The 27,709-nt window shown below is 43.4% G+C and overlaps 1 protein-coding gene and 1 pseudogene across 1 annotated transcript in view; one reads left to right on the top strand and one right to left on the bottom strand.

The window, feature by feature from the left end:
• Positions 1–23,430, top strand: part of SOWAHB (sosondowah ankyrin repeat domain family member B) — a 50,161-nt gene extending 26,731 nt beyond the window's left edge. The window contains exons 3-4 of the mRNA XM_003923928.4: positions 8,100–8,814; positions 18,081–23,430. Coding sequence (XP_003923977.2) covers positions 19,747–22,128 — 2,382 coding nt within the window. The 5' untranslated portion in view covers positions 8,100–8,814; positions 18,081–19,746 and the 3' untranslated portion in view covers positions 22,129–23,430. The remainder of the gene's footprint in view (positions 1–8,099; positions 8,815–18,080) is intronic.
• A 3,044-nt stretch (positions 23,431–26,474) lies between these two features.
• Positions 26,475–27,462, bottom strand: LOC141583842 (large ribosomal subunit protein uL24 pseudogene; annotated as a pseudogene).
• Positions 27,463–27,709: the final 247 nt, after the last annotated feature.

The raw sequence follows: 27,709 nt of genomic DNA, 5'->3' as shown, positions 1-27,709 counted from the left end.
GACATGGAATCTTCTCCTGATGAAGATGCTGTGAACACTGGTGAAATGACAACAAAGGATCTAGGATATTACATGAACTTAGTTGATAAAGCAGTGGTAGACTTTGAGAGGATCAACTCCAATTCTGAAACACATTCTACTCTGGGTAAAATGCTACCAAACAGCATCACATACTACAGAGAAATCTTTCATGAAAGGAAGAGTCAGTCAATGTGGCTAACTTCACTGCTGTCTTATTTTAAGAAATTCCCACAGCCACCTCAGCCTTCAGCAACCACCACCTTGATCAGTCAGCAGCCTTCAGCACTGAGGAAAGAATCTCCACCAGCAAAAAGATCTTGACTCTCTGAAAGCTCACATTATCATTAGCATCTTTTTAGCAAGCATTATTTAGTTAAGATACATACTTTTTTTTAGACATAATACTATCACACGCCTAATAGACTACAGTATACTGTAAACATAACATTTATAAGCACTGGAAAACTAAAATATTTGTGGACTTGCTTATTGCAATGTCCTGGAACTGAACCTGCAATATCTCTGAGGCATGCCTGTAAATAAATTGCCCTCAACAACTTGGCACTCCTTAAGCCTGTTACGCATTTTCCATAACTTTGTCCTTTTTTTTTTTTTTTTGAGACAGAGGCTCACTCTGTCGCCTACGCTGGAGTGCAGTGGCACGATCTCGGCTCAGTGCAACCTCTGCCTCCTGGGTTCAAGCAGTTCTCCCTGCTTCAGCCTCCCAAGTAGCTGGGGTTACAGGCGCCCACCACCATGCCCAGCTAATTTTTGTATTTTTACTAGAGATGGGGTTTTGCCATGTTGGCTAGGCTGGTCTCAAACTCCTAACCTCAGGTGATCCCGCCCACCTTAGCCTTCCAAAGTGCTGGGATTACAGGCTTGAGCCACCACACCTGGCCAACTTTGTGCTTTTGTTGCTATTTTTCTCTCAGTCTGGTTTCTCTTCTCCATTTGGCAGAATCCTAAAATAGTTCAAGCCTTCCCCAACATCCAGAGGAACCAATAATCACTCTCCTCACTCTTCCTTTAGAACATACCTCTATTATGGCACCTCTGCCCTTGGGTTATACTTGTCTTATTAATGTCTCTTCTAGTAGATTACAAGTTTCTAGAGGGCAAGGATCACTTTTAGTCATCATTTTATCCCTGATGCCATGCAGTCACAAGTAGTGGGCATACAATAAGTGTTCATTGAATTTAATCATCTCAGAACATTTAATGCTCTAAGCTTCAAACAGGTATTGTGATGGTTAATACTGAGTGTCAACTTGATTGGATTGAAAGATGCAAAGTATTAATCCTGGGTGTGTCTGTGAGGGTGTTGCCAAAGGAGATTAACATTTGAGTCAGTGGGCTGGGAAAGGCAGACCAACCCTTAACCTGGTGGGCACCATCTAATCAGCTTCCAGCAAATATAAAGCAGGCAGAAAACATGAAAATGCGAGACTGGCCTAGTCTCCCAGCCTGCATCATTCTTCCATGCTAAATGCTTCCTGCCCTTGAACATCGGACTTCCAAGTTCTTCAGTTTTGAGACTTGGACTGGCTCTCCTTTCTCCTTAAGCTTGCAGACGGCCTATTGTGGGACTTTGTAATTGTATAAGTTAATACTTAATAAACTCCCCTTTATATATTTCCTATTAGTTCTGTCCTTTCAGAGAACCCTGACTAATCCCTGCCTAATATAAGTGTGATATATATCTCATATATAAGTAGAAACAGAGGGCTATGGCTTTAACATAAGATTCTTCATTTCACATACAGCATTTTATAAACATGATTCTCAAGGTATGGTCCATAGATCCTCCTGACAGACTGTACATTAATTTCAACAAATGCATGTCTTTACTCATACATGTGAACAATGTGTGATTCCACAGACCTTCCTTTTTTCACGTAGCTAAGGGGTATTTATTAGTAAGTTACTGAAATTTGATCTATATATACTACAATTGACACACATTTTAGAATTCTAATTTCACACTCTACTAAAAAGTCTGGCAGCCAGAAAAATGCCTGGCAATTGCACATATGCTGATAGTTGGATTTTCTCCAAATTTCAGAAGGCCACTTTCTGATCATGCATCATCATCATCATTGTCACTGTTATACTGAGGTAATGTAGGTTCTTAGTTCAGTTCTTCTTGCTTATTTATTATAAGTTACAGTCACTTTAGTTTTATCATTATTAATTTATTCTAGGTTTTGTTAATTTGTTGCTATCTGGGAAGCATAGGTTACAGAAAGGGGTTCCAGAGGCAGTGTCTCCCATGTACAATCTAGGTAAACTCAGGTTAGTTATTTAATTTTTCTAAGCCTCAGTTTTCTCATCTCAAAATGGGGTGGGGGTAAGAGTACTTATTTTATTGGTTTGATGGGAAATCACTGAGTTAATGCATGTAAAATGCTTTATAGGACAGTACTTGGCATATAGTAAGGGCTCAATAAATGTTACTTGTTGCAATACATATTTGCATCAAAGGCACTGTGGCTTATAAACAGGCAGACCTGTATGCATTGTGGTTTATAGGGGGGGTCACAGGGAAAGTATTATTAGTAAATGAGAATAAAGTAAGACAGCTGAGAAGGTGCCTGGCACATAGTATATGGTTAGATTTGTTAGAATTTGGTTCAGCTAAGAGTGACAGAAGCCAAATAGTGCCTTACTAAAATAGAAGTTTGTTTCACACCTAACCAGGGACAGCCCAAAGTTGTTATGACTGCAATAATCATATATCCAGATTAATCCCATCTTGTTGTTTCACTGTTTCTCAAAGTGGAGGTTTCTTTTTTTTTTCATAATCTAGATGACTGTTCCGGCACCAGCCATCATATCTGCATTCCAGCTAGTGGTAGGGGTTAAGGGGGAAGAAAGGTGAAAAAAAGGGCACAACCTTTCTCTTCAGGGATTCCTGTGACAAGTTGCACAAAACATTTCTGCTTACATTCCATTGGCCAGAACTTAATCGCACTGCCACATCTGGCTGCAAAGGGAGACTAGGGCAAAAAAAATTTTATTTTGGATAGACATATGGCCAACTAAAAAATGAGGAGTTTATTATTACAGAACTGAGTTTATCAGCTGGAGCACTATTGGCTTTTTGGACAGGACAAATCTTTATTGAATCAAACTGTCTTGCACATTTCAGGACATTTACAACTCCAGGTCCAAAATACTATCTAAATGCCAGTAGCACCCTCCCAGCCATCGTATCACTACAATTGCTCCTACACATTTACAGTTATCCTTAAGGGGTGGTGCCAGCCTTAACTTTTAGGCTTCTGTGACAGACATCTATTCTTGTCTGCCTGGTATATCACTTTTCCAGGGAAACTCCTTCCCACAGCCATGTGTTAGAGGGCCATCTTCTTAGGCAACCCTTCTCTAGCTACAGAGATGAGAAAACAGGTCTGCATTGGACCCCGGCCAAGTGAAGTAAAATCCTTTCCCAGGTTTTAAAAAGTTGAACCTAGGGGAGAGTTGTAGTTCCTTCGTAAGTGGAGATATAAAATCTGGTGCTCTTGAATACACTACTGGTGGGAATGTAAATTGGTGCTACTAATATGGAAAACAGTATGGCAACTCTGCAAAAGGTTAAATATAGAGATACCAAATGACACAGCAACTCTACTCCCAGGTGTATAACCAAGAGAAATGAAAACATGTTTACGCAAAAACTTCTACACGAATGCTCCTAGTAGCATTATTCATTATAGCCAAAAAGTGAAATAGCCCATCAATCTACTGATAGATTAATGGATAAACCAAATATGGTATATCTACACAATGGAATATTATTTGGCGATAAAAAGAAATGAACTACTGACCCACACTACAACATAGTTGAAACTCGAAGAAAACATGAAGGAAGCCAATCACAAATGACCACATAGTTTGTGACTCCCATTTATATGTAATGTACAGAATAGGCAAATTCATAGGGAAAGAAAGTAGATTACTAGCAGCTGGGGGTAGGGAGAAATGGTGAATGACTCCTGCAGGTTGAGTATCCCTATATAAAATGCTTGGGACCAGAAGTGTTTCAAATTTCGCTTTTTTTAAAAAATATTGAAATATTTGCATATATGTAATACAATATCTTAAGGATGGAACCCAAGTCTAAACACAAATTTCATGTATGTTTCTTATATACATAGCCTGAAAGTAATTTTATATAACATTTTAAATAATTTTGTGCATGCAACAAAGTTTTCACTGTGACTGTCACATGAATGTCACTTGTGTATGAGGTCTATGCTCAAAAGCTTTTGATTTTGGATTTTGGATTTTTGGATTAGGAATGCTCAACTTCTAATGGGTGGAAGGTCTGGTTCTCTTTCAATAACCTGTAGCTATATCTCTCCCAGCCTGGTATTATTTAGTCTTAAAAAAGTTTCATCTTCTTGCTTAAATTTAAATAAGATACATACATATATATACATATATATATATATATATATATATATATATACACACACACACATAGCGAGAGAGATTGATGGCCTGTTTCACTTTTTTATATATATATTCATTATATTTAATATAATATTGAACATGAATATTATATGGCTATAATCAATATATAAAATGAATATATATTACACATAGATTTAATTATATATTAAACATGTATACATTTAAAAATATATATAGCATACTTGTATATATATGTTTAATGTATATATTAAATATATGTGCAAGTCATAGTCCAATATGTTACATGCACAAAATTATTGAAAATATTATACAAAATTACTTTCAGGCTATGTGATAAGAAACATAAATGAAATGTGTCTATATAAATATCAGCAGTCATTGCTGCATAACAATGATTCAGTCAGCAATAGACTGCATATACAATGGTGGTCCCATGAACTTATAATGGAGCTGAAAAATTTCTATCACACATATACTTATGTTGTGTTACTATTTCTGTCTTACTATTCAGTGTGGTAACATGCTATACAGGTTTGCAGCCTAGGAGCAAGAAGCTATACCACATAGCCTAGGTGTGTAGTAAGCGATACCATCTGGGTTTGTGTAAATACACTCCATGAAGTTTGTACAACAAACTCTCCTGACACGTTTCTGAGAGCATAACCCTGTTATGGAACACATGACTACACATGCTTAAGGAGGAGCTTATCGTTAAAAACGGATCATGCACATTTCTATTTTAAATGGTATTTTCCATAATTTAAAGTTCGTGGAACAATTCTTGTCAGATGTCATTAGACAGTTATTGTTTTTTTGTTTGTTTTTTTTTTTTTGAGACGGAGTTTTCGCTCTTGTTACCCAGGCTGGAGAGCAATGGTGCAATCTCAGCTCACTGCAACCTCCGCCTCCTGGGTTCAGGCAATTCTCCTGCCTCAGCCTCCTGAGTAGCTGGGATTACAGGCACACACCACCATGCCCAGCTAATTTTTTGTATCTTTAGTAGAGACAGGGTTTCACCATGTTGACCAGGATGGTCTTCATCTCTCGACCTCGTGATCCACCCGCCTCGGCCTCCCAAAGTGCTGGGATTACAGGCTTGAGCCACTGAGCCCGGCGACAGTTATTGTTTTAAGTTTAATATTGCTGAAGGCACATACTAGGTGTATGTGCTAATCCCTTGGGCTTACAGTATTGTTGGTTTGGGCGTAGAGCTCAGCATTATCTTTAATCTATGGTTTCTTTGTAAGAAATGATTTCAGTATATATTATAACTTTGTTGTTATTTGTATGCTTGTTAAGTGGATTTACAGATTATCTAGTTGTGGTTTTTTTTTTTTTTTTTTTTTTTTTTTTTTTTTTTTGAGACGGAGTTTCGCTCTTGTTACCCAGGCTGGAGTGCAATGGCGTGATCTCGGCTCACTGCAACCTCTGCCTCCTGGGTTCAGGCAATTCTCCTGCCTCAGCCTCCTGAGTAGCTGGGATTACAGGCACGCGCCACCATGCCCAGCTAATTTTTTGTATCTTTAGTAGAGACGGGGTTTCACCATGTTGACCAGGATGGTCTCAATCTCTTGACCTGGTGATCCACCCGCCTCAGCCTCCCAAAGTGCTGGGATTACAGGCGTGAGCCACCGTGCCCGGCCAGATTATCTAGTTTTAACTAAATTAATCTTCATCAAGAAGGCAAATGATTCATGAATAAGAAGAAAAACTAGCTTGTAGCTTGCTATGGTCTGAATGTTTGTATCCCCCCAAAATTCACATGCTAAAACCTAATCACCAATGGGATGGAATTAGGAGGCCATGGGGGCAGAGCCCTCATAAATGGGATTTATGCACTCAGAGAACCCAGAGAACTGCCTTGCCCCTTCTACCATGTGAGGACACAGCTAAAATATACCATCTATGAACCAGAAAATGGGTCCTCACCAGTCATTGAATCTGCTGGCATTTTAATATTGGATTTTCCAGTCTCCAGAGCTGTGAGAGTTCAATTTTCATTGTTTTGAAGCTGCCCAATATATGATCTTTTCTTATAGCGGCCAAGATGAATTAAGACAAATCTACATCTTGAAGATCGTGATCCTGTAAACAATGAAGAACCATTCCAAACTTGTTTTAAGGGTTTGTTTGTTGTTTTAGCAAGAAAGTAATATAATCTGATCTGGCTTTTAGGATTGTAAGATGAGCAGTATGATAGAGGACGGACTGGAGTTGGAGAAGACTGAAGGCAGCCAGTTTGATGAGGAGGCTATGGCAATAGTCCAGGTGAAAGATACAAGAGCCCCAAATATGGTAGTGGCCAAGGGAGTGGATTTGAGACAAAGTTCAGAAGACAGAGTTGGCAGGGCAGGTGAGGTAAATGCTTGGGATAAATTCACATGGTGTGGCTGAACACCTGTGAGCTCTGTAATATAGGAAGAGTGACTTGGTAGAATGGAAAGATAATAAGGGCTAGTCTGGACATGCTGATTTAGGGCCAAGAGAGACCCAGTAAGAGGCTGGAAATGTGAGACTAAAGCATGGTAGAAAGGCCCAGGTGGAACTATGTTCAATTAAAACAATATTTGATGGCTGGGCGCGGTGGCTCAAGCCTATAATCCCAGCACTTTGGGAGGCCGAGGCAGGTGGATCATGAGGTCAAGAGATCGAGACCATCCTGGTCAACAAGGTGAAACCCCATCTCTACTAAGAATACAAAAAAATTAGCTGGGCATGGTGGTGCATGCCTGTAATCCCAGCTACTCGGGAGGCTGAGGCAGGAGAATTGCCTGAACCCAGGAGGCGGAGGTTGCAGTGAGCCCAGATCACACCATTGCACTCCAGCCCGGGTAACAAGAGTGAAACTTCATCTCAAAAAAACAAAACAAAACAAAACAATATTTGATGTGATTTCTCCCAAGGAGAGGATGTATTTGAAAGCGGGATCCCTTCTATCACTTCTTGGTTTAAAACTCTGTTGGCCTCCTGTGATCTCAAAGATGAAATGTCTTAATTTGATACTCAAAATCCTCCCCAGTCTATTACCAACCTATTATTCAGTCATTTATTCAACCCATCAGCCTTTCTAGAGAGCCTGGATGTGCCACAGCGAGTGTTAGGGACACAGAGATAAATAAGTGGTCGGTTTCTGCCCTGGAAGAGGTGTCTAGCAGGGGAGAGAAGCAACACAACAGACGATTAGGTTTCAGTAAAATAAGGACAGTAATAAGGACTACCACATGAGGCTGTAGCAAGAATTAATGAGTTCATACACATAAAGCCCTTAAAACAGTGTTGAATATGCAACAGCTATTATTATTATTATTATTATTATTATTATTATTATTATTATTATTATAGGAGGAGCATGTACTGAGACTGGGGCATGGGGCAAGGATGGCTCCCTTGATTTGGTGACAGCTGAGCTGAATCTTGAAGAAAATTTAATGTAGCTAGAGTCAAGGGAAAAGGGGAGGGGTTGGAGAAGGACATTCCTGAACTTCTTTCAGTTTTCTTGTATAGTGAGTTGAATGATGGCCCCCAAAAGATGTGTCCATGTCCAAATCCCTTGAACCATGAATGCTATCTGTGAAAAGGTAAAGGCTTGCAGATATAATTAAATGAAGGATCTTATCTGTAGTTTATCTTTAACTCAGGAGAAGAGAAGAAGGCCACATGAAGATGGAGCCAGAGACTGGAGTGATGTGGTCATAAGCCCAGGAAGCTGAGGCATGAAGACAGGTATCAGACACTGAAAGAGGAAAAGGATTCTCTCTTGGGGCCTCCAGATGGAAAACAGCCCTGCCAACACTTTCATTTCCAATGTCTGGACTCCAGAGCTGTGACAAAATAAATTCCCGTTATTTTGAGGAACACAGTTTGTGATGTTGCATTACAGCAGCCCCAGGAAACAAATACATTTTGTTATTCCAAGTCCTCTTCACGACAAAGTCTTTGCTAGTGGTGAACCAAACACAGTCCCACCGTCGTGAGCCCCTGTTCCAGATGAGAGGCCAACACAGTTCACCCACTGGCCATCTCTACTTAACCTCTAATGGACATCTCAAACCTAACTTTCTCTCAATGGAAACGCCTGGCGGTACCTGGAGATAAAAAGCTGACCTAGCCAAAGAGTTCAGCAAAGACCTCTGGGAGGAGGTGACATCTGGACATCTGCATAGAATAACGAGGCTGGGTTAAGGCAGTGACTGAAGGAGGCACTCTTTTGGGGTTTTGCTTTTCTTTTGTTTTGTGTACGAAGGAAAGAATAGCTAGGAGAGATAGGGAAGGAAGAGGATAAAGATATACAGTAAAGAGGTAACAGAAGAAGTCGGGACCTGCAACTGAGGGACAGAAGTGAAGAAGGCTAAGGTGAGAAGGCAGAACAGGGTTCGGGGTCTTTGAAGTGAAACAGGTACAGAGCTGGGACTAAGTGATGCTCACTCCAGACTGAAACCATCTGGGTTCGAATCTTGCCTCTGCCACTTACGTATTCATTACAAAATAGGAGGAGATTACATTATCTGGACCTTGGTCTCTGCAACTGTAAAATAAAAATAATAATAGATCCTACCTTGTAGGATGTTGTTAGGAGGATTAAGTATATTAACACCTGTAAAGCACTTGGTTTCATGTCTGGCACTGCATATGCAATAAATACCATTATTACTGTTAACATTATCAAAAGAAGCAGCAAGTTTAGAATCAGAATGTGAGCACTGGAAAGGATTTCAGGATCAACTAGTCTAATTCCTCCATTGTACAAATGAAGAGACTGAGGCCCAGAGAGGTTTGAAATTTGCCAAATTTAAGGATATAAGAGCAGAGCCAAGATGAGATAAATTGCGTGAAAGTCTGCTTTTTCTAGGTGAACTACACATATATATTTGGGAATCATAAGAATATAAGTGGCGATTGAATCTGAGGAAATAGAGTTACTGAGGAAGAACACAAGAATTAGCACAGAATGTTGAAAGAATGGTGGCCAGGTGTGGTGGCTCATGCCTGTAATCCCAGCACTTTGGGAGGCCAAGGCGGGTGGATCACAAGGTCAGAAGATCGAGACCATCCTGGCTAACATGGTGAAACCTCGTCCCTACTAAAAATACAAAAAATGAGCCGGGCATGGTGGCACACACCTGTAGTCCCAGCTACTTGGCTGAGGCAGGAGAATTGCTTGAACTCAGGAGGCAGAGGTTGCGGTGAGCAGAGATCATGCCACTGCACTCCAGCCTGGGTGACAGAGTGAGACTCCATCTCAAAAAAGAAAGAAAGAAAGAAAAAGAAAGGGAGAGAGGAAGGGAGGAAGGGAGGGAGGGAAGGAGGGAGGGAGGGAAGGAGGGAGGGAGGGAGGGAGGGAGGATGGAAATAGTAGATTTGGAGTCAACCTGATTTGAATATCCCAATGTGATGGTATTAGGAGGTGGTGCCTTTCTGAGGTAATTGGATCATGAGGGTGGAGTCCCCATGAGTGGTATTAGTGCCCTTATAAGGGACTGAAGAGGCCAGAGTGTTCCCTTCCACAAGCTGAAAACCCACATAGAAGATACTATTTATGAGCTAGAAGGTAGGTCCTCAGCAGACACCAAGTCTGCTACAAACTTGATCTTGGACTTCCCAGTTTCTAGAAATGTGAGAAACAAATTTCTATTGCTTAAAAGTCACCCAGTTTATGATATTTTGTTATAGCAGCCTGAATAGGCTAAGACATCATTCAACTTTGAAACTTGGTTTTCCCATATGTAAAATCAGAATACACATAGAAAACCTGCTGATGTGTTTAAAAAAATTTAAACCCATATATTCAAAAGTTGGCAATGAAGGGAGACTTTCCACAAGAGGGAGGAGAGAAAAGTCTCTTACTCTAGACCCTAAAATTAACCTTATTCTTGGGGTGTAAGGTTACTCACACTAATGTCTGCTGGAGCCACAATCAGCAAACTGGCTTTAGGGAGACAAAGCATGGATTTTACAGTTTCTCTCATTGCCATAGTATGGTTGAGACAGCTTACAATATTTAAGCAAAATACTACTAAAGATACTATGCAATAGAGATTTTGACAGAAGGCAAAGAATAAGCTCATCAGAACATCCTACAATCTCATGTTGGAGTTGGACACAGGACTTTTTTCTTCTCTTTCTAGATTTCCTCCATAGATACATTCATCTAATCCCATGGCTTTAAGATACCATCTCAAGGCCAAAGACTCAAATGTATGCATCTAGCTCTGACCTACTCCTGAGCTCCAGACCAATGGCTTGCTCTAGATCATTACTTAGATGTCTAACGGTCAAATATAACCTTTCCAAAATGAGATGCTTGACTTCCTGCTCCCAAACCAGTTCTTCCTGCAACATTCTCAATCTTTATAAACTTACATCCAATTGATATAGTTTGAATCTCTGTCCCCACCCAAATCTCAGGTTGAATTGTAATCTCTAGTGATGGCGATGGGGCCCCATGAAAGGTGATTGGATCACAGGGTGGATCTCTCATGGCTTAGTGCTGTCTTCGTGGCAGTGAAAAAGTTCTCATGAGATCTGGTCATTTAAAGGTATGTGGCACCCCCCTCACTCACTCTCTCTCTCTCTCTCTCTCTCTCTCTTGCTCCTGGTTTTGCCAAGTGAGGTGCCTGCTCCCCCTTAGCCTTCCACCGTGATAGGAAGCTTTCCGGGGGCTCCCTAGAAGCCAAGCAGTTGCGAGCACCATGCTTCCTGTAAAGCCTACAGAACAGTGAGCTGATTAAACTTCTTTTCCTTATAAATTATCCAGTTTCAGGTATTTCTTTAGAGCAATGTAAGAATGGCCTAAGAAATCAATCCATCAGCAAACTCTCTTAGTTCTACTCTGAAACATTTTGCAAATCTCAATCTTTCTCCACATCTGATGTCTTAATATTCCAAGCCACTGCCGTCTCTTACCTCACCTTCTGCAGTAGTCTCTCAGACGGATTTTCTGTTTCTACTTTAATATCCCCCACAGTCTACCCTCCACACAGCAGCCAGATGGTCTGTTTGCTACATAAATTATGTGTCACTGTCTTGGTTATAAACTCCCAATGGCTTCCTATCACACTTAGATTGAAACCCCAACCCCATTAGACCCTGCAAGACCCAGATCCTGCTCACCGTCTGACCTCACCCCACACTTCCCTTGCTCATGAGGCTCCAGATTCAAGGCTGGGTTGCTTTCTGTTCCTCAAACACACCAAGCTCCTTTCTTTTCTATATCTATCTGTATCTATCTATCTATCTATCTATCTATCTATCTATCTATCTGTCTGTCTATCTATCTATCTAATGTATCTATTTTTATCGCAAGAATCAGAGGAAAAACCATGCTCATTTCTGATGTAACCTCAGCTGTTCCCTCTGTCTGGAAGGCTCATTCCATCCTGCTCCCCCCTCCCCATCTTCACATGGCTACATTCTTATTGTTGTGGTCTCTGCTCATTGTTTTTTTCTAACAGAGGCCTTCCGTGCCCGTCCTTGCTAGAGTAGCTCTCTAGTCAGCCTCTATTGTATCAGCTAGATTTTGCATTTGAGCACTTATTGCTACCAATATTTCCCTGTTTATTTTCTATCTATTGTCTGTTTCTTTCTCACTAGAATATAAACTGAGAGCAGCGATTTTATCTGTTTGGTTTACCACTGTGTTCCCAGCCTTAGAAAATACATATATCTGGTGGGCCCTCAATAAACATTTGATGAATAAATAAATAAAGGTTCAAATAAGAGAAGGGAAGTAAATGCAGGAAGCACTATATCATTAGATTGGCCCATAAATTAGGATCCCCAACTTCAGCTTATAGTTCATCATGAAATACATTTTCCTTGCTATGTCAGGGTGCCTAGACTTGTGGAAATCCAGACCTGAACAATGGAGGGTGAGGATGGAGGCTGGACAAACCCCCTGGTTTTCTCTCCTGCATTTCCACATCCTACCTTCACTATGGTTTCACCTGATGTGTTAGTCCATTTTGCATTGTTATAAAGGAATACCTGAGACTGGTATTTTATAAAGTAAAGAGGTTCATTTGGTTCATGGTTCTGCAGGCTATGTAAGACACATGGTGCCTGCATCTGCTCGGCTTCTGGTGAGGCCTCAGGAGCCTTTACTCATGGTAGAAGTCCATGTGTAAAAGGGAGCCACATGGTGAGAAAGGGAGCGAGAGAGAGGGGAGGTGATGCCAGTTCTTTTTAACAATCATTTCTGATGTGAAGCAGTAGAGCAAGAACTTTCTCATTAGCATGAAAAAGGCACCAAGCCATTCATTAGGAATCTACCCCTTTGACTCACACGCCTCCCAGAGGCCCCATCTCCAACATTGGGGATCAAATTTCAACATTCGATTTTGAGGGGACAAACATCCAACTGATATCACCTGGGCATCTACCCACTGACCTGGATGATTAACATTAGGCAGTTCCGCCTTCTTGTGTGGTGATATCACTCCACATCCATAGTAGAGGTTTGGATGGAAGGCAAAGAATAAGGTCATCACAACATCCTACAAGAAATACAGACTTATTAATAGCAAGGAGCGCTGCTTTCTGCAAGATAATTGAGTCAGTTTATTCAGGCTGCTTTAACATAATACTATAGACTTGGTGGCTTAAACAACAAATATTTATCCCTCATAGTTCTGGAGGCTGGAAGGACAAGATCAAGATGTTGACAGATTTGGTGTCTAGGGATGGCCCACTTCTTGGCCCACAGATAGCTGTCTTCTCATGGTGCCTTCACATGGCAGAAAAGGGTGGGGGAACTCTTTGGGTTCTCTTTTATAAGGGTACAAATCCTATTCATAAGGGCTCCGCCTTCTAAAGCTAATTAATTCCCAAAAGCCCCATCCCCTGATACCATCACATTGGGGTTAGGATGTCAACATGTGAATTTAGAGGATCACAAGCATTTCATCCACAAGAGTAATGATCTCTGTTCTACACACTTCCCATACTTATTCTGAAGATCTGATAAAGAAGTGTGGTTTGGAACATGACCCACATGTGTAAATCACTACATTAGTACACTGTTTGCTTCTCATCATTATGTGTTGATGAGGAGCAGAGCAAGTACTCCTGGAAGAATGCCATCAGTGTTCCTCATGTGACAGGACTAAGGGACTTAGACAATTTTTGTTGTCCTCTCCAACCTAGATAACTCAGTAACTCAGTATCCCCGTATAAGATTCATTCAACACCTGAGCTCACCATTCTACAATATCATCATATCCAATATGCCTCTCGCCTCCACTATGCTTCATTCATGTGGCCATACTCTGAACCTTGTCATCACCCCCAAACTATTCCACTTTGGAAACCCTCAAGCACCAAGACCTGGGAATAATTGACTTTCTGCCCACAATGTCCTAACCCTTGTGCTCTCATATTTACTTACTCCCTTTGAACCTGCTTTCCAACCCCACAGAGACTTCCTCAAACCTTTCCTCCCTCTTAGCCCCCTTCTGAGCTGACTTCCTTCATTATCCATCCACACCACTTCCTTCTTCCAAAATCTCAATTTTCATGCCCCCACCTGCCAACCCTCAACCCTGGAACAGTCTAGTGCCTGCGTTTTCGGCTTCTAAACACCCACGGTACTGTGCCCTCATGGAGAAAACCACACAGTACTGTGGTCTGGTGACACCATAAACTTGCAAAATAAGTTGGTTCCTTTGGCCAAATGGCAATCCTATATGTCTCTCCCGATTGCCCTAACTGATACATGAACCTTATTCATGCTTCTTTCTCTCTGTTACATATTCATACTCTGGCATCCTTTTCTATATCATCAGGAAAATGATCTTCATGCATAGAACCCCTCAGCTTTCTGTGCTCCCTGTGCAAATAAAATGTATATCTACAGCTATGGCCGAGATTAATTGCTGTCAACCAGAATCTGCTCCTCCCTTCCTCCTAGGCACACAGCTCTGCTACATTTCTCAGCCTTTTTGCAGTTAGGTGTTACCATGTGATGAAATTTTTTGCCAATGGAATTTGGGCATTAGTGTTATCTACCACTTCCGTGCTTGGTCTATAAAATGTCCCACATGCATATCACCATGATCTTTCCCCTTCTGGCAAGCTGTCTGATGATACAAAATACATGTGTTAAAGATGGTAGAGCTGCCATCAGCTTTGTTCCTGAAATAACTGCATGGGAAGTAGCTGCCTGTCTTTAAAAACTGCCTCAAAAATGATGTAAGTGAGAAATAAGCTTTGTTTTTGAGTCATTATGAATTAGGGTTTATTTTTATAGCAGGTTAGCCTATGCTAATGAATGCAATAGCCATTTTTCCTCTCCCAATTCTTAATGGGAAAAATGGCTCTCCCCTGTCCTGTCCCAGGGAATCCCTCTGCCTGAACTCTGGACTCTAGCCCCACCCCAAGCCCTGTTTCATCAATTATTTACTCTCTCCTCCAGGTCTCAACTTATCCTCTCCTGGCTCTTTTCTGCCTGCACAGAGACAGGCTCATATCTCTTCTAACAACTATTCCCAAAAAATCTTACATTGCATGATCTGATAGTCTCCTTGTCTAGAATTATCTCTTCTCCTTCCTTTTAAGGTCAAGGCTTTTTCATCCCACTCTCTACTCCCTCACTCTGTGACCTAGTCTCTGTCCCCACCACTGTTCTGAAACTGCTCCAGATTGGGTCCCAGTGACCTAACAGAAGATGGTCATATTTCACATCTTATCTAACTTGGCATCTTGGCATAGAAAGCTGTTTCTCCCTCCTCCTGCCTTGGTACTCCTGTGACACTGAGCTCAGCGGTGCTTCTCTTCCTTCCTAGCTGCTCCTTCTAAGTCTCCCTGACAGATTTCTTTTCCTCTCTCTCTTTGGTAAATGTGGATTCACCCTCTACCCTCTTTTCTTCTGACTGTGTATATATCTCTTTCTAAACAATTTTGTTGGGCCAGGCGCGGTGGCTCAAGCCTGTAATCCCAGCACTTTGGGAGGCCAAGGCGGGTGGATCACGAGGTCAAGAGATGGAGACCATCCTGGTCAACATGGTGAAACCCCGTCTCTACTAAAAATACAAAAAAATTAGCTGGGCATGGTGGCGCGTGCCTGTAATCCCAGCTACTCAGGAGGCTGAGGCAGGAGAATTGCCTGAACCCACGAGGCAGAGGTTGCAGTGAGCCGAGATCGCGCCATTGCACTCCAGCCTGGGTAACAAGAGCGAAACTCCGTCTCAAAAAAAACAATTTTGTTATTGCCTGTGGTTTAAATGACCATTCTTTATAGATGCTAATGCCACACATCCTGGAGCCTCCAACCTATATTACCAACTGCCTTCTAGATATTTCTATCTTTATGGCCCATAGGCACCTCAAACTTTATATGTCCAAACTGAATCGGTCATCTTTCCCATTCCCAGCAATTACTGCCTTTATATTTTCTATTGAGGCAGATGGTAACAACTGTCCATGGGTAACAGTCATCCACTAACCCTCTGAGCTGACTTCCTTCACATCAATTCATGCCACTACCCTCTTACACAAGCTTAATTTGTATGCCCTGACCTGCCAACCCTCAACCCTTCAACAGTCCAGTGCCTGTCTTCCCTGTTTCTAACCTCCCAGGGCATACTCTGTCCAAGTGGAGAAAATCACACAGTGGTTTGGTCGGGGGCATTATATCCAGGCACTCAGGATAGACACATGGGAGCAAGCCAACCTGTTCTCTCATCCCCAGAGTACTCTGCCTCCAAATCCTGCTACATGTATCTGCTGAACACCTCTCCAATACATTTGTTTGTCTCCCTTTCTTGGCCACTGTTGAGCTCAGACCTTTATCATCATATTCTTAGATAGTCTCAAGCAACTTCTGGACTATTCTTCCTGTGGACAACCTCACCTTCCTCCTCTAGTCTCACGATTTGATATTGTCTCTTTCACTGTTGATATTCATTTATGGGACTTTTTTCCCTTAATGTCTTTTTTGAACTAAAAAGTAATATTCTCATTGTAAATAGTCAAATAGTTTATCAGGCTATTAAAAAAAAATTAAAGTCACACCATAGACAGCTCTTAAATCTTATCACCAAATACATATACACGTCTTTTTTTTTTTTTTTTCTAAAAATGGGATCTTATTACACACACCATTTCTTCTATGCTGTATTGTATTTTAGGAGGAACTTTTTTTTTTCACATTTCAACATCTCTAAAATCACAATGTGTCATACAATCAATGGTTCTTAGGTTTGGTTACATACAGCATTGTTCTACAATGTATCTTTTTACTTATTAATATTGGCCATGATTCCAAACCAACACTTAACCTCCAGGAGATCTTTCTAAAGTACAAATCTGGTCAGGTTGCTACCCTTGGGAAAATTCTTCCAAGCCACCCCTGCCCCCAAAGCCCTTCATCTTCTGATTCCCATCTTTTTCCCTTTGTAGCACATCTACACACGTCCTCTTCCTTAAAGCCAAACAGGCCAAGCAGATCTACTGGCAGTTCATTCCCCAAATAGCTATGCTTATGCTAAGCCACATCTCTTTGCCTTTGCATCGATGTTTTTTCTGCCTTAATGCTTATTCTCACCTTTTCTACTCAAAGTTAGCTCTTACTGGAGAATTGTCCTGATCCCCCAAGCTGAGCCTGAGTTCTGCCTTTAGGCACCTCCCCTCAACTTCTCCAGTATGTGGTGCATGTCTCTGTTAAATCACTTAGCACACAGGTTCATGCCATTTATCTTGTTGCTCCTACTAAATAGAGAGACATAGCAAGTTCTCAAGCACACTTTCTTCTTTATTCCCATTCCCAACAGTGTCGGGGTAATGTAGAAGCTTCATAAAGATTTTTGGAAATAACAAACTGTACATGCAGGAGGCAGGAAAATGCTCCCTGAGATAACATAAAGAGCTTTCTAATTAACCATCCCTTTACCCTGGGACAAGAGAGAGAAAGAGGAGAGGGTCTTGACGCCAAATTCCCTGGGAATCCAGAAATCTAAAGGAATCAGATTCTTTTTATTTTTGTTCCCTCCAGTCCAATTAATTCCACCCTCAACTAAAAATAATCTGGTTTCAACAACCATACGCTTTATAATCTCCTCTCACCTGGCCTTCCACTTCCTTTCTCTCTAGTCTTTTTAAGTCCTTTAAGTCAAAACTTCAGTCAATATTATGGCTGTCTTTTGCAGCAAGCCCCTTATTTTGTAACCAAATGTTTTTAAAAGTACCAAAGAGGGATGCTTTCCACTTGCCATTCTAAAATGCCTACTTGAGTCTTCCATTCCGTCTTCCTCCTGCCTTAGGTATGGACTCACCTCACTCAGTCCCAGCAAGACTCTATACCAGCAAATAAATTCAAAAGAAAACTGAAGTTTAATACAAAATCTTTATTTTAATAACTATCCTATAGGCTTGATGTTATGTAGAGACATCAGTGGAAACCATTATCCCTCTCTCAACCCCGTATTGGGTTTGAATCCTAGAAAATGCCAAAAATGGACAAAAATGTTTCCAGTTCTTTTTTTCTGACCTAGATAATTTAAAGGCAAGGATTCATTCATGGAAAAGTACCAGGGTACTTTTGGGGATTTAAAAATCAAGCTCAGTTAATGTAGTCTGTAGGGCAGTCACTAAGATTGGTCCATGCTAAAACATGTCTTTGTCAACAGTTGCAGGGCCAACACACATACTTTCAATACTCTCTCTTGGCAAAAAGAATAGAAACTATGAATAATCAGAAATAGAAGAGCAAAAGGGAAAGTGGGAAGATGAGGGGAGTGCAAGAAAAAAGAGTAACAACAAATGACAGAGAGAAAATGGACGCTTTTGAATGGGAAGTACAGTGGACACGAGAAGATCTGAGAGGCAGACATATTTCCTGCCAGTGGAGGCTGAAGGTAAACAAAGATGTCTTGTAACAGAAAGAAATGAGAAGGTCAAGCTAAAGAAAAGAATGAGAGAGGGCTTGTAACTAAAACAGGAAAAGAGATAATGACAGTGAAAACTATCTCAGGCATGTCTACAGGACTGATAAGGAAAAGACATCCAGGGTCTCATCTCCAAGACGAAAGTGTCAACATGTGGAGAGAGAAAAAGGAAGACGGATCCCAGCTGTTATGGCGCAAAGGTCTGTTAAAGACAGCTCTCGTCTGCATTTTGAACCTGTGGAGGGAATCTTACATTCTGAACGTAAGGACTTCACCAAGCCAACCCAAAACACTGTACAAACCTCTGCTGTTCACAAATTTTAGAGTAAATAAAAGCAAACTAATGTTACACATCAAATACCTTAACTGGTGAGACATAATTTCTAGTTCATTTTGGCTGCTGGGAGCAAGAAGCTATCAAAGTGTTTTTGTTTGTTTGTTTTTTCCAGCACCTTAATGTGAGACAAGTATGAAGGAAAAAGGCCCAAACCAACACTGGCCAGTAGTAATTTTCAGAGTGATTTCTCTTTTCGGTCTAGACTTGGATTGGACCCCTTGGAAGGGGCGCCGGAGAAGCGGCCCAGTAAGTATTTCTATCTTAAGACAAATTTAGTTTGGATGCAAAGTGAGTTTTGCGGACCTCAAAACAGCCTTGAGAAATCTGAAATACTCCTCTACAGCGTTCATAAAGGAAAGAGAACTCAGATTGCCTATTAACTTGCACCTCCTCCTCCTCCCCCATCGGCTTCAGCCTGAACTCATCAAAGCACCAGGAGGACAGGAACGGACTTTCCATCGCTTTTGTTTCCTGCGTGGCGGAGACTCAGAGGAACGGCCGGTCGCCTACCTGCCTTCCACTTCCCTGGCCGGGAGCGGCCGCGCGTCTCGCAGAGCGATTCGCTGCCGGCTGGGTTCGCCGCCAACCTCACCTACCCGCTGGCTCTCCTGCCCGACTCTTCTGGGATGGGTGGCGGGGGGTGGGGGAGACCTCGGAGGGCGGAGTGACACGCGGAGGCGGGCCGGGCCCTTCCCTCTCCGCCCCCCCCACCCCGAGCCAGGGAGGAGGCGCCGCCAGGGCGCAGGTGAAACCGACTCGGCCCTATCCCGGGAACTTTCGCTGCGGTGACTGGTTGCGAGAGGCTAGCGTCGCGCAGGGGGGGGGAGCCTGGGAGCCGCCCTCTCTCTCCCAGACTGCCCGCGAGGACTCAGCCCAGGGGCCACCGAAGGGGACCCACAGCCCTCCTGGCGCGCTCACCGGCTGCGGGAAGCGCTGGCCTCCGCCGCTGATGGGGGCGCTTGGTGCCGCCCCGGGCGCAGGTGACATTCGCCCGGCCAGGGTTTTCTCTGGCAGGGGAGATTCCCCGGAGGGCGAGACGCAGACACCCCGGGGACGGAGGACAAGGCAGCGATGGCCCAAGAACTGAGCCAGGAGGCACTACTGGACTTTCTGTGCCAGGCTGGGGGCCGCGTGACCAATGCTGCCTTGCTGAGCCACTTCAAGAGCTTTCTCCGAGACCCCGACTTGCCCCCCAACCAGCACCAGCAGCGCCGCGAGCTCTTTAAGGGCTTCGTCAACTCGGTCGCCGCAGTGCGCCAGGACCCCGACGGCACCAAGTACGTGGTGCTCAAGAGGAGGTACAGGGACCTTTTGGGGGAGGAGCGGCTGCAGCGACCCCGCGATCCGCCCGCAACCGCACCCAGTGCAGGGGGAGCTGCGCCCTGCTCCCCGAGAGGGGCGCGCCGAGGGGAGCCTTCCCAGCAGCAGCCCAGGCGGCGGCGGCGCGAGAAGGAGCCGGAGGAGGAGCCAGCAGGTGCAGCAGCCGGAGCCGCTGACGCGGGTTGCAATGGACTCCCAGCCAGCGGCGCCTGCGGGGCTCCCGGGAAGGGCGGCGGATCGAAGGGCAGCCCTGGACAGAGGGCGCCGGTGCCCGCAGCTGCAGCGGCAGGGGCCCAGGCGGGAGCGAGGTGCGCGGCGGCGGAGGCGCAGGGCCTCTGCTGCTGGGAATGCCTCCAAAACAGGCTGGCGGGGCTCCCGGGAGAGCTCAGCGCACTCCCCGACTCCGCCACCGCGGAGGAGAAGCCGGCGCGGGCTCTGCCAGCCCTGGAGGGCCGCGGGGCTTCCAGGGAGCGGGAAGAAGGCGCGTTGGTTAAGCCTGCGCCAGTGCCTGCAACACCTACCTCTCCTCCGGCCACAGTCGAGGCTGCGACGAACCGGGCTTCTCTGCCTGCTCTCCTGCCCTGCCCCGCTTCCCGCGGAGACCAGCCGGAGCTGCTGACCCCCAGTTCCCTGCATTATTCGACCATGCAGCAACAGCAGCAGCGCACTCGAGAGTGGGTGGCCAGGCACCCGCAGGTGCCTGAGGCCCGTGATCAGGGCCCTACCCGCTTCTGGTCGGTGCTGCCAGACAACTTCCTTCAGCTGTCCTTGGAGCCTGGCTCCACGGAGCCTAACTCAGAGCCTCCAGATCCCCGTCTTTTTTCACACCCTCTCTTTCCTGTTGCTCCAGATGAATCCTCGGAATCCTGGCCGGGAAACCCTTCACTGACTGTCTTTCGCAGCATTCGTTGTCAGCTGTCCCTCCAAGATCTAGATGACTTTGTAGACCAGGAGAGTCATGGCAGTGAGGAGAGCAGCAGCGGGCCGAAAGAGTCCCCGGGGGCTTCTGAAGAAGGGCTGCAGGTTGTTTTGGGAACCCCAGATCAGGGGAGGCTCAGGAATCCAGCTGGGGGCCTCTCTGTATCTCAGAAGGAGGGCAGCCCCAGCCGGAGCCCTCAAGGCCTCAGAAACAGAAAGGATGGTCACCCCTTTCAGCAGGTCCCTGCCGGGGCTAATGGCCTGGCAGGCCACCCCCTGGAGCCTTTGCCTTGGCCAGCTCCTAGGTTCAGGAGGTCCCTCAGAAGGAGCTCTCTGGCAGGAAGAGCCAAATTGTCTTCCTCTGATGAAGAGTACCTTGATGAGAGCTTGCTGAGAAGAAGTCGGCGCCCACCTCGATCCAGAAAGCCCTCCAAAGCAGGAACAGTGCCCAATCCAAGGGTAGATGCAGCGTTATCACCGAAACTTGCAGAGGTTAAGCCTGCTGAGGCTGAGTGGGATTGGCGACACAGCTTGTGGGCTCCTAGTGGGGAGGGGCCTGCAGCCTTGGCCCCCCACAGAACTTCTGAGCACAAATCACCCCTGGTTCCCCTAGATGCCAGGGAGCACGAGTGGATTGTGAAGCTTGCCAGTGGCTCCTGGATTCAGGTGTGGACTTTGTTCTGGGAGGAACCTCAACTGGCCTTGCACAAAGACTTTTTGACTGGGTACACCGCCTTGCACTGGATAGCCAAACATGGTGACCTCAGGGCCCTTCAGGACTTGGTCTCTGGAGCAAAGAAGGCAGGGATTGTCCTTGATGTAAATGTAAGGTCCAGTTGTGGGTATACCCCACTGCATCTTGCAGCCATTCATGGCCACCAGGGAGTTATCAAATTGCTAGTGCAAAGGTTGGCTTCTCGAGTGAATGTCAGGGACAGCAGTGGGAAGAAGCCATGGCAGTACCTAACCAGTAATACCTCTGGGGAAATATGGCAGCTATTGGGAGCCCCGAGGGGCAAGCCCATTTTCCCCGTCTATTCCTTAGTTGGAAGTTCTTCCCCCACCAGAAAGGCCAAGAGCAGGGAAATATCTAGAAATGTCACCCGAAAGACTTCCTTCGCTGCACTACTCAAAAGTCAGCACAGCAAGTGGAAATTGGCCAACCAGTATGAGAAATTCCCCAGTCCAAGGGAAAGAGAAGAGTATAGTGACTGAGGTAGGTCTCTCTGTCCAACATGCAGGCAGCATACCCTCGCCCTACTCGGTGAAAGAATTCCAGGGGAATATAAAAGCTGGTGAGAGTTGGTAAAGAGGATGGTCAAGGGAAATGGCGTTGACCTCATTGGATCTTATATCACCACATCCTGAACCTTAGGAGGATCATCCAAACTTTTTGAAAGCTGAAGTACTTGAACTAGAGAGACCTAGACGAGGGGTAGATCCAGGTGCTCAAAATCCAGGAGGCATTCTTCCTCTTCCCTTGCCACCATGGATTTGGGCATAGTAAGTCACATTGTTTCCTTGAAGCAGCAGTACCTGGCCTTGGCTAGAGAGGGAACAGATGTCGAACAGAGAGGCAATTCTAGGAATTGACGAAGCACATACAAAATCCTCTCTGGCTAGGAGCTCTCTGGCTTCTGTTCATTTGGAGAATAAATCTTGGCTGACAGTGGGAAGCACCAGGTTTGAAATCAGATGGCTTTATTTTTCATTCTTTTGGCATTGAAATCAGTGAAATAAAATTATTACTGGAGCGTAAAGTTTGATTTGAGAGATTCCCCAGCTCTGTTCCCAAGTCTTCTTTTGAATGCCATGCATGGTGGTTAATGGGTAAAATGATTAATGCCTCCTTTGGGTCTTCTCACTGATCAGAGAAGCAGTTGGGTGAGATCCAGTTATGACTTGGACTCCATTCCCAAGAGAACTGTCATTCAGGCCCTGCTTTTTTGTATCAACCCAAAGGGAACTTTCCAAATGTAAAAACCATGTGGCTCATTTGCATAGTGACTGAAACCATCTTTCATGGAAACTCCCTGTGTAACAAACAGAATTATCATTACTAGTTTTCAGTAGGTTTGAATGGCCAACATTTGTACTCAGAAAAAGAGAGAAATGATTTCACTCTGGGGAAACAGTAAGGATTAAGAGAATGCATCCTCACCAGGACTTTCTAAGCTGCTAAATGTAATTTTATTTGCACTAAACTTGTTGCCAATTAAGATTAAATATTAGCCTTTAAGTATTGTATATCAGGAAGCATTCCTTTTTAATTGCTTTTGAAGGGACTGATTACTTGTGAGTTCATGGAATGAGAGAATGGCTAGTCTATAAATGTCAGTAGAACATTAAGATTTCAGAATAAGTTCAAAGGGGGCTGAAAAATTACATGTCCAAGTGGAAATTGTTAATTTTTTATGGGAATGTTTTCATATGATGTGGCAATGATACTGTATTTTAAGTCTTTTTGTGTTTCTTCTGGTTATTTTCCCTCATTAAAAGATCAATAGATCTTTATAATTTATTGTACTTATGCTGATTACTGTTAGTTTTCTTCTTTACAAAATTGTGTCTCAGTGAGTGCCAAATATTATTGTTTCTTTGATTTTTTACTTTATAATTTTGCTGAAATAAAAACATCTTTTCTTCTAGAAAAATAAGCATAATAAGTAAATAAAAGAGCTTTCCCCCCAAAAGACCTATTTAAGAGATGAAACTTTGTCAAATCAAAGCAAGAAAATGGGCAACCACAGATGGGACATAGTTTAAAGAAATAAAAATTTAAAAGAATACAAGATAAACATCTATGCAAATACTCTGGTAAACTAGTAAAATTTGTAAACCACCAGTAAGCTAGTGATATTTCAAGGAAAAGATGTAAACTTTCTAAAAAATCCAATGAATGTTTTTACTTTATCATATTGTTATCACTACATCAATTTATTCAACAGATGTGTTTTGTGTAGTGCTGTGGAACTTATAAAAATGAGTAGGAGATAAACTCTCCCATCTTGAAGCTTAAAATCTAACAACATTTATAATTGATTGCTTTATACCCTTTTAAAAATTATTATTATTATTATTTTGAGATGGAGTCTTACTCTGTTGCCCAGGCTGGAATGCAGTGGTGTGATCTTGGCTCACTGTAACCTTCACCTCCCAGGTTCAAGGGATTCTACTGTCTCAGCCTCCCATGTAGCTGAGATTACAGGCAACCACCACCATGGCTAATTTTTGTATTTTGTATTTTTAGTAAAGATGGTTTTTCACCATGTTGGTCAGGCTGGTCTCGAGCTCCTGACCTCAAGTGATAAGTACATTGAATGTTTCAGTATTTGCAAAGTGCTGGGATTACAGGCGTGAGCCACCATGCGTGGCCAGTATCCTATCTTGCTCCCATGATGTCTTTTAAAGGTGAATTATATAAAAAAATAAGCTTGTAAAATGAGGCAAAGAGAAAAAAGAAGGATGGTACCAGGAATGAGGACAAACAGCAGCAATGCAAGAAAAAAAATTTCAAAGTGTCCTAAGTACAAAATATGTGCTCTGGGGAGAGCACTTATTTCGAGAGAGAGAGAAAGAAAAATAGAAAGGGAAAGAGAAAGAAAGAGAGATCCTTTTGGGTTGGTAAAATCAGGGAGGGCTTCATAAAGGCCACGAATCCTTGAATTGGATGATACTGACTTTCCCAAGAAACCAGCTGTGTTCGTTCTACCACATTCTTGACTTGTGCTTCAGTGTGTGATTTACATAGCACTAGTGTTGGCTGATTGTTGACTGGTTAGAACACAATCCTAAGTCTCAAGTTGATTCTTATGATGAATCATCATGCTGCCTCTGACCAACTCTTTTACATGGTCAATATGTGATGTTGGGAGGAGTCGGGGAGAAGAGGGTGTTAGAGAGCAGATTAAAACACAGATCTGATCCTGACACTCTCTTGCTCATTTTGTAAAGCCCAGGCCAGGAGCGCTGCCAGAACTAGCGTACTTTCCCAGCTTTTTGCCAGCCACTCCCTGCCGTGAACCCCAAACTGAAGCTTCATCAGATCCATTCGGATGCTAGTGGCCCTAACCTCTGTTTCTGTCTTGTGCTGAATTTCTTCTACTTAGAAAATCATTTTTTTCTATTTTCCTAGTAATCTTATTCCTCAAAGGACAGATCAAATATCACAGCCTATATGAAGATTCCAGGACAAACACCTCCAAGCCAGAAGCTGTATAGCTCCTTCGTCAGAATTTTCCTAATGCTATGTACATACCTCATTTATAATTTTTGCCACGTAGTATTTAGGTACATTGTATGTCTCAATATTCTTGAATATTTTGAACATCTGGAGATTAGTGAATATGTTTTCAATTCATCTAGATTTCCTAGATATTTATGGAGCATCTACTATGTGATAAAGACATAATTCCTGCCTTCAAGAGCTCATAGTCTACTGGGGAAGGAGATATGAGAGTTGGGTCACTGAAAATGGCTTCTAGCACAGTGAGGTAGGGGCACAGATGTGTGTCAAGACTCTGAGAATACAAAGAAGGGGACATTTATGAAGCATTTTCTATGTGCCAGTCTCTCTGTTTATGCTGAAAATACAACATTTAGTAGAATATACTTATTTCCTGCTCCGTTGGTGCTTTTCTGGATTGGGGAAGTCAGGAGGCAAAAAGGAAGTTACATGAGTTTTGAAGGGTGAAGTGGAGAAAAGAGTTTTGGAAGAATATCCCAGAAGAGGGAAGGGACATGACCAAAACCACAGAGTGGTCTGGGGGACACTGAGCCACACAGTATGGCAGAAGTGAGGCCGGGCAGAAAGAGATGAAGACGGAAAGGTCATTTAAGACTAGGTTGAAAAAAGGATCTTTTTTTTTTTTTTTTTTTTTTTTTTCTTTTTTTTGAGACGGAGTTTCACTCTTGTTACCCAGGCTGGAGTGCAATGGCGTGATCTCGGCTCACCACAACCTCCGCCTCCTGGGTTCAGGCAATTCTCCTGCCTCAGCCTCCTGAGTAGCTGGGATTACAGGCATGCACCACCCTGCCCAGCTGATTTTTTGTATTTTTAGTAGAGACGGGGTTTCACCATATTGACCAGGATGGTCTCCATCTCTTGACCTCGTGATCCACCCACCTTGGCCTCCCAAAGTGCTGGGATTACAGGTGTGAACCACCGTGCCCGGCCGAAAGAAGGGTCTTTTTGACCTCTGAAAATACAGGCATTTTCTAGGAAGCCAGGGATTGTAAAAACTCCTCCTAGAAAAACATAGTGTTATTCCAAATCCAGATGTTTTCCTGAAGTCTTAATTTGAAGACCCCCCAAAAAAACAAAGTATTAGATTAAATGTGCTTAATTTTATAGTTTCTCTGTCAAATTTTTCTTAGATCTTCTGTGTTGTTAATGCTTATTTGCTAGCAAATCGTTGTAGGCACCAAAGTAATTTAACCAAATGGCAATTTCATTTTAAAGGCAAACATTAGACATTGATTAGAAATTGTTGATAAGCTTAGCTCAACTCTTTTTTTTTGTTGTTTCAGCCGTTGTGTGAAAGCTTGTATGTAAGATTCCTTTATTCCTGTATCTTCTCAATGGTTTCTTTCTTGTATTTGCCCTTTTTCTTTCCTATTTGGTGAGATTTTGCTTTCTGTTTAAGGATCTTTTTATGGTCTTTGTCCACTTTTAGCCTAGTGATAACCACTTTGCTGGGGTGAATGCCTGCATGGACAGTTGTACCATTAGCCTTTCGCTGCTGCACCTGTTCAGTGTAGATGACATATTTCTTCCTGTAAACCTGGACTACGTTGCCAATTTGCCGACCTTTATGATGTCCTTGCACAAGCTGAACTTCATCATCCTTTTGGATGGTCACGGATCAAACATCGTACTTCTGTCTAAGTTCTTTGGAAAGAGGGGAAGACATAATCTTCCTGCAAATGTGGGAAAGTGCATTGAAATGCCTTTTGCAGTTCTTGCTTTGGTCGGAAGTCACAAAAGTGTTGAATTTCACTTTGGCCACTCTCGCTTCAGTGATGGCTGCAAAAGGTGCTCTACAATTTTTGTTGTAGTCCTAAAGTAGTGAATTTTCATGTAATAAATATACTGTAAATATGAAGTACATATACTGTAATCTTGTTTTATGCTAGTAAAATTGCCTGTAGTTCAGACCGTCTCTGCTGATGCCTATCAGTATAGGCACCGCGAGATCATCAGCCAGGACAACTTTGCCAAGGTGAATGAATTTCACCAAGCACCTTCTCACTGGGACCCAGGTGGCTGTGACCATCCCAAACGGGCAGCAGAACTCCTCCTGCCCCGAGAGTCTATTCCATGGGGTGACCCCAAAGTCATCAAGCTCTTTGGCCACCACAGACACTCTGTTCTTAGCCATAGAGTATGCCAGCAGAGCAGAGCTGGTCTACTACATCCTAGAGCTGGGTTACAGGAAGGCAGAAGAGGCCTGAAGCAAGTTTTAGCAGCTAGTATCAGCCCTCTAGTACCAGCAACAGAAGGGGGATACCCACAGGGACCTGAAGCCTAAGAACTTCCTTGTGGCCCATCACGACATAAAAATAACAGACTTTGGACTTCATACCAGGTTCACTGTATGCCAGAAGTTGGGCACCTTCGGTGGGAGTCCCTCTTATGTGATCCGGAACTCTTCTGTGGCCAAACATATGATGGGCCCCCATGGATGTGTGCAGGTGGAAAGTCATTCTTCACACCATGGTAACCAAGGCCTGCCATTTGTAGGGCAGACCTTTGTGGCGATGAGGAAGCTGATACTGTGTGAACAATTATACAAGA

Source organism: Saimiri boliviensis, chromosome 3, assembly GCF_048565385.1.
Source record: "Saimiri boliviensis isolate mSaiBol1 chromosome 3, mSaiBol1.pri, whole genome shotgun sequence".
Classification (NCBI taxonomy): domain Eukaryota; kingdom Metazoa; phylum Chordata; class Mammalia; order Primates; family Cebidae; genus Saimiri; species Saimiri boliviensis.
This window is presented reverse-complemented; position numbering and strand designations above follow the sequence as displayed.